At 35.8% G+C, this 10,884-nt stretch overlaps 1 protein-coding gene across 1 annotated transcript; it reads left to right on the top strand.

Annotated features, from left to right (window-relative positions):
• Window positions 1–6,983: 6,983 nt before the first annotated feature.
• LOC126618324 (putative leucine-rich repeat receptor-like serine/threonine-protein kinase At2g19230) lies at window positions 6,984–10,453 on the top strand. Its single transcript, XM_050286357.1, has 8 exons — window positions 6,984–7,086; window positions 7,616–8,245; window positions 8,371–8,394; window positions 8,495–8,926; window positions 9,033–9,148; window positions 9,388–9,648; window positions 9,734–9,934; window positions 10,011–10,453. Exons 1-8 carry the CDS (start codon window positions 6,984–6,986, stop codon window positions 10,083–10,085), a joined length of 1,842 nt encoding a protein of 613 aa, XP_050142314.1. The 3' UTR covers window positions 10,086–10,453.
• Window positions 10,454–10,884: the final 431 nt, after the last annotated feature.

Below are 10,884 nucleotides of genomic sequence, written 5' to 3'. Positions count from 1 at the left end.
ATATTTAAAATGTTACAATTAGTATATTTATATTTATGGCTAAATTTTTTATCATATATTTTTATTTTTAGTTTGTACCCATTTTTAATTTGCAACCCTTTTTTAATTTGTACCAATTTTCCTTTCAGTTTTAATTTGTACCCATATATTAATTTCTTTTTGTGCCCATATTTTTTAAAGTTTTATTTGTATTGTACCCATATTTTTTTATTTATTTGTACCCATTTTTATTTTTGCTAAATGTACCCATTTTGAAGAATGTACCCATGTTTTGATACAATAATTTTTTGGTTATTTTTATGAATGTACCCATGTTTACACACACACACACACTAGTATATTTATATTTTAATATTTTTAATCCCACAAATTATGGTTTTTTATTTAAAATCTCATTACTATAAACAACTATAAATTTTAATTTTTAATTTAAAAAATATAGTAACGTACATAGAAATAAATTATCAATTAATTTCAGGGACTTGGATCAAAAATTGAAAACCAATAAGGTTTCAGTCAAAGACTGTTCATAACTAGGGACCGCATCCAAAGTCTCCCATTATTAAAAATACACTGCAAGAATAATATTAACTAACTACTCAAGCACTACCTGTCCTATTTGCCTTTCCCATGATGAGACTATTGAGCATCTGTTTTTTACCTGTCCGTGGGTTGAGCCTGTTTGGTTTGGAGGTGCCCTAAACTACAAAATTGATCGTGCTGCTATTCACTCTTGGGTGGAGTGGTTATCGGCTGTGTGGTCTTCTTCTTTAGTGCCTTCTAACCATGCTGATTGGATGCGGTCTTATATTGCTTATACCTGTTGGGTAATTTGGAAGACTCGCTGTGACTTTGTTTTTAATAAGGTGCCCATTTATCCTTCTAAAGTGCTGTTTGCTATTTCTACGGCGGTTGGCTCTTTTTTGGCTGCGAATGTTAGTTTGGGTGTGTCCAGGTCAGCGGGTGCTGGTGGGGTGGACCTTGGTTCGCGGTGGTGTGCTCCTACCTCTCCTCTTTTCAAGATAAACGTTGATGCTAGCTGGTCTAAGGTCTCAAAGTTGGGTTTTGCTGGGGTGGTTATTAGGGCTGCGGAGGGGAGGTTTGTTGCCGCTGCCAGGTACCCCATTTCTGCTCCCTCAGCTGCTGCAGCTGAGGCTCTAGCTTTGCTTCGTGGTTGTGATTTGGGTGTAGCTTTAGGTATCAATGAGGTGATTATTGAATCTGATTGTCGTGATGCTGTTAATTGTCTCTCTGATTCTCTTGAGATGGGCAGTTGGGAGGCTTTTCCTGTGTTGGCTCGGGTCAAGCAGCGTGGGGAGGCTTTCCAGTTCTGTCGCTGGTCTTGGGTTCCTAGATCAGCAAATGGTGTGGCGCATGAGCTGGCGTCAGTTGGTTTTACGGAGATGCGTGAGTTTGTTTGGGTCGAGAGGCCTCCATCTTCGTTGGTTTTTGTCTTGAACAATGATGGGCTTCCGTGTCCTCATTAATTCCCTGAGGTGGTGTATGGGGTGACGTCTTCACTTGGTGGCGATGTCTCTGTTGTATCCCCGTTCACTGCTTGTTTTCCTGCTTTGTGTTAGCCTCTCTGTAGGCTCTCTTGTTCTGTGGCTTCTTTGCCTTGCTGTTCAAAAAAAAAAAAAACAAAGAACTGACACATGAAAGGTGTCATTTCAAAGTTTTCTGTATTCTAATCATTTTCAAGTCCCTTGATCTAAAACAAGAACTTATGGCAAAAACGAAGTATTCATATAATTACAAGATAAAAATTAAAAAACTTGGCTGCCCAGGGAGCCACATCAAACAACGTGAAACAACTTTGGCTGAATTTCTCGAAATATACCCGAACGAGCAATATTTGAAACAAAAAGTTTGGTAGAAGTTCTACACCACCTTTGACTCACAATACAAAATATCTAAAATAGCAGATATTATTCACACAAAAAAAAAAAAAAAAAAAAAAGGGAAAAAAAGAAAAGAAAAGGAGATATTAACTCCAAAAGAGGATATCAACTCAAAGAATTTGTCCAATTTAATAGCTTCAGGAGTTTTACAGCATAGAGTTAGCTTTTTACACTCTTATCGTATCATATATATATATATATAATTTTTTTTTTTAGGGATCCAACCTATCATTCGCAAGACGCCAACTATTTTCCTGTACTTTGGTCTTCTCTTTGGTTTCTTTGGATTAAACTTCATACAGATGGAGGAAAATCCTAGTCCTGCTGCTTGTGAAGGAGTTTTCCTGGATAGCCATGGTCAGTTTTCTTGCTGGGTTCTGCCAAGGGATTGGTCATAACAATTCGTTTTTTGCATAATTATTAGCAGTTTATTACTGGTGTAGAGTTTATATATCAGCTGGGTTGGCATTGTCTTTGGCTGGAAAGTGACTCTTCTAGTGTTATTTCTAGTCTCAAATCGATTGATTTTGATCCTCCTTGGCCTCTTTGTATGCAAGGTCTATTTGTTTGGACCGCATTAGGAAGATGACTTTTTACGCCTCTCATATATATACATATATATATATATATATATATATATATATATCGCGAAGGCAATGTGTTAGCACATTATTTTGCTAACATGGGCTTGGCTTCTCCAACTTTGGTATGGCATGATTTGTCGGCAATTCAAGCTGCTTTGTTTTCATACTATTTTGGCTTTCTTAGGTTCCACTTATCAACTTAATGTGCATCTTGGCATAAGGGTTGGTCTCATTTTATGATTTATTTCTTAACCTTGTGATGTGATTTGCTTTATTTTGCAAGTTTAGACCTTTAGGTTCAATTTTAGAGTGTTTAGGTTTCATGTCCCACCCCATTTCCCCTCTCTTCCTTGTATCTTTGTTGTTTTTGTTTCTAGAGGGGTTAGGTTTATGTCCTCCCCACCCCTTCTTTTGCATATATATTTTTTATCCTTATTTCTTGTATTATGAGGAGTTATGTTTATGTCCCCCCTAACTAGGTGTACCTTTTTTTTCGTTATCAATAAAATTTCTCTCGTACTGTCGAAGTTTTCTAAAAGAAAAATAACAAATGAAATTCTAAATTAAAAAAAAAAGCGATTTTATTTTCGTATTAATAAAATAAAATAACAAGTATATTAGAAAGCTGAAGAAGATCACCTATCGTTTGGATTTGCTTTTTCAGAAAACGCTTCATTGAGCTATAATCACTTCTAATTTTTTTTGGTCAAATACAATGAGAAAAGCGTTTTTAAACCCACCAAAGAATGAGGATCCTCTCCTGATTCTCTTTTTGAGAATTCCAAAAATCCTCTAATCACGTCCGTTCATCGTACATCGTACGGTCATAAATTATTGTAAATTTTTTTCTTTAAAATTGAATATAAACAATACCTAACGAAAACTGATCGCATGATGTACAATGAACGACGTGATTGGATGATCCAAAGAGACGCTCATTCCCCTCCAAAATCAAATTCCCAATCTTTGCAATTAAACACCCAAGAAAATGCTTCACAATATGGCAAATAAGGCCCACGATTATCATTGGGCCATATTTTGATTACAAAACTGATTAAATTTTTTGCGTTAATTACATTAATACTAGATTTATCGTATTTTTACAAAACTCTTCACACACTAATGCTTCCTGAGTTTTTAATTCACTTTCATATAATCCTTTTAGAGCTGATATCACTTTAAAATAAAAATAAAAAAAGCCTCATTATTAATTACTTTAAAAACTTTAAAAGCTTTTAGAAGTAAATACAATAATAACCAATTAAAATAGATACATTAAACATTTAAAAAAAAAAAACAGAAAATTGAAAGCCACCTATGGATCTTCGGATATTCCTTTCAATTTTTTTCGTCGTCTTGTCTTCAGATCCCCACCTTTGTCTCTTTCATCAATCGCCTTCGCTCCTTGCTCACCCAAACCGACACCAACCTTGACGAGAAATCGATGAAAACGACAGGTAATGTGTTTTTTAAAATGTGGGATGCCGATCACTGCGTTCCATAGTGAACAATTTTGGGTTCAATCCCCTACTTGGAGATCATAATGTTAACATACTCATGGCCAAGTTCAACCAATCGGCCGTGGCTACCAAGTATAAAGGATGGCGACGAAAGTGATATGGTTAGGCATGATTTGAGCCCTTTCAAATTGAGAAAACATTTAAGGGTCTTCTCTTGCAGGACCATGCAGTGCCAGTCGAGCAATCATGTCGTCCATGTTACAAGTTTTATCATTATTAGCCAAAATTTAAGTCTTGAATTCATAAATATTAGTTTTTATAGACAATTTCAAATGTAGTCAAAATTTCATTTAGATGTACTATATTGCCCTCAAAATTAAAACCCAATTACAACTAAAAGCCAACTGCTTTTTAAATCTTATTCATCATTGTTCATTAGGAGGGGAGTGGCATAATTGCAGGCATCGAACAAGAAAAACACCATGAATATATCTGTTGCACTATTGTGAAAGTGAAATGTATTTTAAGTATAAAAATCGAAGTATAAGTCGATTTTTTGGTATTGATAGGGAGCTATTGAAACAACCATTAGATCAATCCAAAAGTGTGTGTGCCCCAAATTAAAATTATAAATATATATACATATACATATATATATACACACACACAAAATGCCATGAAACCGTGTAATAGAGATTTCCATCCAAACAAAGACTTGCAAAATTCATTTTGAAAGTATGCAGAAGTTGTATGTTATGAAATTTCCAGAATATCAATTAATTTTATGCAAGAATATGCACTTCAGTTGTAGGTGTTCGTTAATTAATAAATGAATTAGACAATTTTCTTTCAACTTATTAGATTGGGATATGGGAATAATCAAAACCCTAAAAATGAAAGAACATGGAAGAAAGAAAGAACATAAAAAATCTCATCTGCATATGGTGTTTTTTTTTTTTGTGAAATATGGTGTTTTTAACTTTGAGGGTACATTGGTTAATTGATGTGAATTTTTGTTATATTTGAAAGTTTTAATAAAAATTGGCATTATTGAATTTAGGAGTTAAAATTTAGGAAAACTAATGAAAAAGGTTTGAAAACTTTGAGATTTAACGATAAAGACAAAATAAAGGATAAAATGAATAGTACTATGATTGACTTTTTAGTGTAAAAATATGAGTTTTCGTTAAAGTGAACAGTACCAGAAGTTTTTCGTTAAAGTTCTCTTAAAATTTTGCTACAAACTAGTTTTGCATTTGGTATTGTTAAGCCAGCTCACGAAATCCATGCTTGTCAATGTAGTTATGGATCCACTCCCCCAAGTCGAGGGCACCCTAATCGGCACACGCAGAGACTCTGCGGCTAACATTGCTATCTCATCAGGCTCAACACTCTCAACTTTCATTCTCCGGAAGACGGTGAAGGCCTCGTGGGGGCGGTTCGTCTCGGCGTATCCGGCAATGAGGGCAGTCCAAGAAATCACGTTCCGAATGCAGTGAAGCATAAGTTCAGACACATGGCAGGCACTGTCGAGGTCATCTAGCTTGGCGTGCTCCCGATCATTGCGTTCCAGAGAGCGGCATCCCTGATAAAGTAATTAATAATGAGGGCAAATTTGTCTTTAAGAAAATAGATGTCAGCCCTAAAGGGTCATGCGGAAGTGAATTAAAAACTCAGAGAGTGTTAGTGTAATGTTTCAAACGTGAAGCGATTTTGTAAAAACACAATAAATCTTAGGGGAGGTGTTAGTATAATTAACCCATAATAAGCACCAAATAAAGATGGAGAGAAATCTAGTGAAGCGCAGATGGTGTAAATAAGTAGTTTAATTATGTGTCCAAATAATTATCCATTATATCCCTTATATAATTTCTTAGTGTACTTCTTAGAAATTAGATTATGAAGAAAGAAAAATTGATTAGTTTAAAGAAGAAGAATAATACCTAGTAGTGAGAAATTTAGGTTTAATCAAATTGGTTAGAGTATTGTACTTTTTTTTCTACTTAAGTTTGAATACCTTTTTCATAGTTGTAAAATATTGTTTGTGTCAAAAAATAAAGATTATATTCACACATCCCAAATTACTTCCCTCACACCCTTTTAATTTTTTTTTTAATATTTTCCACACACCACTAACACTTGATAGAAAAATATTAAAAAATTAAAAGGGTGTGGGGATAGTAATTTGGGGTGTGTGAATATAATCTCCCATACAAAAATTAGCATCATATCTTGTAATGGCAGACTCTGGTTTAGCAAAGTTTGTTAGAATAATGTGATTCCTCTCTGCACTCAAGTTTCTCCCACCGTAATTTATATGAATTTAGTGTAAAATATTTCTTCTGTAATTTAAATGAATTAAGTGTAAAATATTGTAATCGCATGTGTAAGAAAAATAGTATTTTAGCACTGTTGGGAATTTAGGCATAATAAGCACCAAAAATTTTGCCAAATAACAGATAAGCTTAGGCTTTTTATTTCTCACCCCTTGTTAATTTCTGTCATTTGATCTTCTTTAATTCAGTCGATCCAATGGCTGCAAATTAAGAGAGTGTGTATGAAGTCAAAATAGGTGTACGTGTAGATAGCAAACCCCATAAGCTTTTGTTATAAAATAAGATGATGTTGTATAAGGAGATATTAGTTTGTAGTTTTACACAGAGACATATGCGGCGATGTGAATGAAGATTGGATGATTGGTTCAAATCTTAATAAGCATATGCTTTTGGAGCCACTTTCCAAGTTGTTGTTATTTTAATTACCACTTAATTAGTATCCCTTAGTTATGGTTTGTGTACATGATCAAAGCCACCGGAAATATCAAGGTTGTAAGAGCAGCTGGCTCTCTCAGAACCAAAACCAGAAGAAACAAAGAATATCCCTATTCGTTTTTCGACGTCGACGAGGAATGCTAGGGTTTCTATAAGTATTCAGTTCCACTGTTGCCTTCGAAAACTTTCGGGTTCATTGTTAATCTTTCACAAAACATAACTTTTCGTTGCTTAGTTTCTCGGATTTGTATAGAACTTGTAAAAAATATGACACCAAGAAAGTTTTCTTCCAAGCTTGCCATCTTACTCCTTGTCACTTATTTTATCTTAATTTCTGCAGATGATTTACCTTCACCAGAAGATCCCTCAGGTCCTTTTATCTTTTACTTTTAGTAATTATTTATTTATTTATTAATTTTTAATAACTGTATGAGAGAGTTGAACCCGTACATCATCCAACAAAGTAGACTTGGTTCCATAAAACCAAAGGACCCTGTGCTTATTTTTAGTAAATTAGTCCTCTAGGGAGGCGCAGTGTCTTCTAGTTTATTAAATTTTAGTTTTTTTTTTTTTTTCTTCTTTTGCTTGCCAACATTTTCTAATGACATGAAACATGAACTGGGATAATGATTTAAAGACTGATAGCTAGATAAATTAATCGAAATATATATGTGGTTGAAATGGAAATTGTTTGGTTTCTTACATGCAACAACATTTTTTTTTTTTTTGTGATTTTAATGAGTTATTTTTATGTATGCGTCAGTGATGTGATTTTAGCAAGTAACGAGGTACAACTCTTTCACGTAAAGAGCCAAGTGTTCGTTTAACATTAGATGGTTATCTACTACTTTGCAGCGTTTGTGTCTACTTCGGAAGATTTATGATTGTTTGAACTGTAGATGCAAAAACTTTGAAACCAGATGCTTATACATGCCTTTTTGCAGGAGGCTGTGTGTTAAACTTCACATCCAATCCATTCCAACCAACTGGGGAGTGCCTCAATCACGTAAAACAGAAAATAAACGTGTGGGGGAGCTACCTCACGAGCCCGTGCTGTCGAAATGTCCTCACCACCATGTCCAAAGCCTTAGCCATTCACGCAGTCAAGACGCAGGGCAGCGCCCCCGTCTTTCTTTCACAACAAGATTGGAAAAATTGCAGCGGCCCTTTTCAGAAGGAGCGAAGCGTGTCTGCTGAAAATTGTCATTTTGGTGACCTTTACTACGGCAGCAGCACGTGCTCGAACACAACTCTTGCATCCATCAAGACAGAGCAGGCTTTCCAAAACGCAATAAGGAAATGCGCAAACCTCAGCAATGCATTTGACGATGTTTGCGGAAATTGCAGCAAGGCGGTGTTAGGCTTGAGGGACTCTTTGCTGAAAGCATATGGAGTGAAGGACGGGAACGCAACTGAGACGGGCATATGTGGTATAGCAGCGGTTATTTCTGTTTTAGAAGAGAAGATGAACAATACCTTTTTGATCGACAATGACTACATGTGGTGTATGTCTTTGTTAGATGCCTTCGGTATGAAAACTGCTTCTGCCTCATGCTTGCTCAATCAACTTCCAATTTGCCCAAATTTTTTCTATGATTCTATCTGCTTAATTAATTTTCTGTTTCGTGTGTATTCACTTTCGGTCCATATGCAGATCCAGGCTACGTCAAACTCAAATGTAAGTAAAGCTGTATTACTATTCAATCTACTCTATTGGGTGAAAATTGACAACAAAAGTTTCATGCATACTCAAAGAAATTAATCATTTAACCTATCAGATTCTTTGGCAGAAGCGATACTTTCAATCTTAATAGGCATCACCACAGTGACGCTGATCATCCTGCTGATACATTTTGTGACCAAGAAGAAGCCTCAAAAACCGGTTCTCTCAGGACCGATTACTACATGGTCTGGCCTGTACAGGTTCTCCAAGGCCGAGATTGAGAATGCCATCAATACAGAAAGAAAGGATCTAGGACGAGGAAGCGCAGGTCAAGTTTATAAAGGGGTTCTTCCGAGCGGGCAAGTTGTGGCCATTAAGCACATAAACAAGAGCAACAAATCCGATTCTTTTACTAGAGAAGTGGAAGGCCTTTCGAGGGTTCGACATCCAAACTTGGTTTGCCTCTTTGGTTGCTGCGTCGAAGATGGTGAACAATATCTTGTTTATGAATATTGTGCTAAAGGGAATCTAGCTCAACACCTCCTAAGTAATTCCTCTGATTCTTATCAATTTCTAAACGTATTTAGCAAGTTAATCATCTTGGAAATGCATTTTCTTTAAGGCTAACATGAATGAACATTTATTGAAATCAGGAAACGATCCTGTCTTAACATGGGAAAGAAGAGTTAAGATTCTAAGAGATTGTGCACTTGCTTTGAGATATCTCCACCATTATATTGATGGCTGCATTGTTCATAGAGATATTAAGGTAAAATTAACCGTGTAGAACAGATTCCCGCACACCCTTTTTCTTTATTGGCACATCTCTTTATTTTTGTCCCTTAATTCTCTTTTGATTTATTCAACCTAAAGACCAAGATAACAAAAAAAGGAAGGTATGCAGAAGGATGCGGAAATCATTTCCTTTTAACTTTGATATGGTTCTCCAATTCACAATTAATTCCTCTTGAGTATATTGATGTTGATGCTTGTTTGCTAAATTTGTAGCTCACCAACATCCTTTTGACCAATAACTTGGAACCCAAGCTATCTGATTTCGGTCTAGCAAAGATGTTGGGTATGGAGGAAAGCAAAGTATTTACAGATGTTAGAGGAACCATAGGGTACATGGATCCAGAGTACATGACCAATGCCAAGTTAACCTGCGCAAGTGATGTCTACAGTTTCGGTATTGTTGCTCTGCAACTGCTATCTGGGCAAAAAGTATTTGAGCTAGATCTTGATGCTAGAGACCAACTAACGAGAAAGGTATAGTAGTATACACACCAGTTCATTTGCGCCGAGAGCTAGGGAAAGAGAAAATAGATTTACAATTCTAGTTACTTTTTTGCAGGCGAAGGATATAAGTATGAACAAACGCCCACCTGAGGATCTTGAGGACCCAAGAATGAATGGAAATGTCAACAAGGCAGACTTTGAATCGATCCTGCAAGTTGCAGTACTTTGTGTTGCCAAATCAAGCAAAGGCCGGCCTACGATCGATCTTGTCTTCGAAGAGATGGACAAGGCTTGGAAGAACACTCTTGCTGACATGGTTAGGACCCTCAAAATTTATAGCTCATTTGGGGATGTGCTGTATTGGTAACTCCTCTTCTTTTCTTTGATTGCAGAAGGCAAGGCTTAATAAAGGGATAGGTTCATCAGCAACACCAGTGTCTACATCTTCCGATGTGTTTTCAGTCTGACTTGCAATCATGATCAACAAAGGTTTTGGCTTGGTGTTAATTTTGGGTCTTTTCTGCGTTTGTTCGGCCTAGAAAAAATTGGTGTTCAATTATTGAAAAATATGCACAAATAGAACTAGAGGGACATTAAAATGTGGTTCATATATGGTATTTTTTTGTCTATCGTGTTGAGTTTCTTTTTAATTAAAAGTTTGTATACGGTTTCATTTGGGCATATTTATCTTGATTATTAGGAAATAAAGATGTAATATAATCTAAGGTGTACCACTACCACTTGCGTAGTAGACTAGTAGTTGTCGCTATCCTACAAATCACTGTGTACATATTTTCATCCGTTGATCATTGCTTGTCATAAGCAAGAAAGATATATAGAATATGCCTTTTCACAAATAGAAAGAAGAAAGATTTCCAAGCTGATCAAAGAGAACTCCTTAAACTTTGGCAACATATGAGCTATTGTTAAGTAATTAGGCAACTTTCAGCCGGATTTTTAATTATGACCAAAAAAGTACTTGCATCATCTCTAATCTTGTATTCCGACAAAACGCGTCCATGGTAATATGTTATTAGACTGTGAATATAATAATATCATCAATGCGATTTCTTGTTTGAATGTGTGGTCGAAATTGAGAGTCGAGCAATGTAGTGCACTACAAATAGCTGGCAAGTTTGCCCCAATGAGAGTCTAGCCATGTTTGCCCCAATGAGAGTCTAGCCATGTTTGCCCCATTGAGAGTCTAGCATGAATATTAATCCTCATTTAGGATGAAACCTAGTTAGTACGTAGATGCATTAGTGT

This window comes from Malus sylvestris, chromosome 4 (assembly GCF_916048215.2).
Source record: "Malus sylvestris chromosome 4, drMalSylv7.2, whole genome shotgun sequence".
Classification (NCBI taxonomy): domain Eukaryota; kingdom Viridiplantae; phylum Streptophyta; class Magnoliopsida; order Rosales; family Rosaceae; genus Malus; species Malus sylvestris.
This window is presented reverse-complemented; position numbering and strand designations above follow the sequence as displayed.

What these genes read in the sequence shown, in the direction of transcription:
- LOC126618324 (XM_050286357.1), top strand. Translation starts at nt 6,984, where the DNA reads ATGACACCAAGAAAGTTTTCTTCCAAGCTTGCCATCTTACTCCTTGTC. An exon ending in TCTAGCTCAACACCTCCTAA is followed by an intron (nt 8,927 to 9,032) that starts GTAATTCCTCTG and finishes TATTGAAATCAG; the next exon opens with GAAACGATCCTGTCTTAACA. An exon ending in GAGACCAACTAACGAGAAAG is followed by an intron (nt 9,649 to 9,733) that starts GTATAGTAGTAT and finishes ACTTTTTTGCAG; the next exon opens with GCGAAGGATATAAGTATGAA.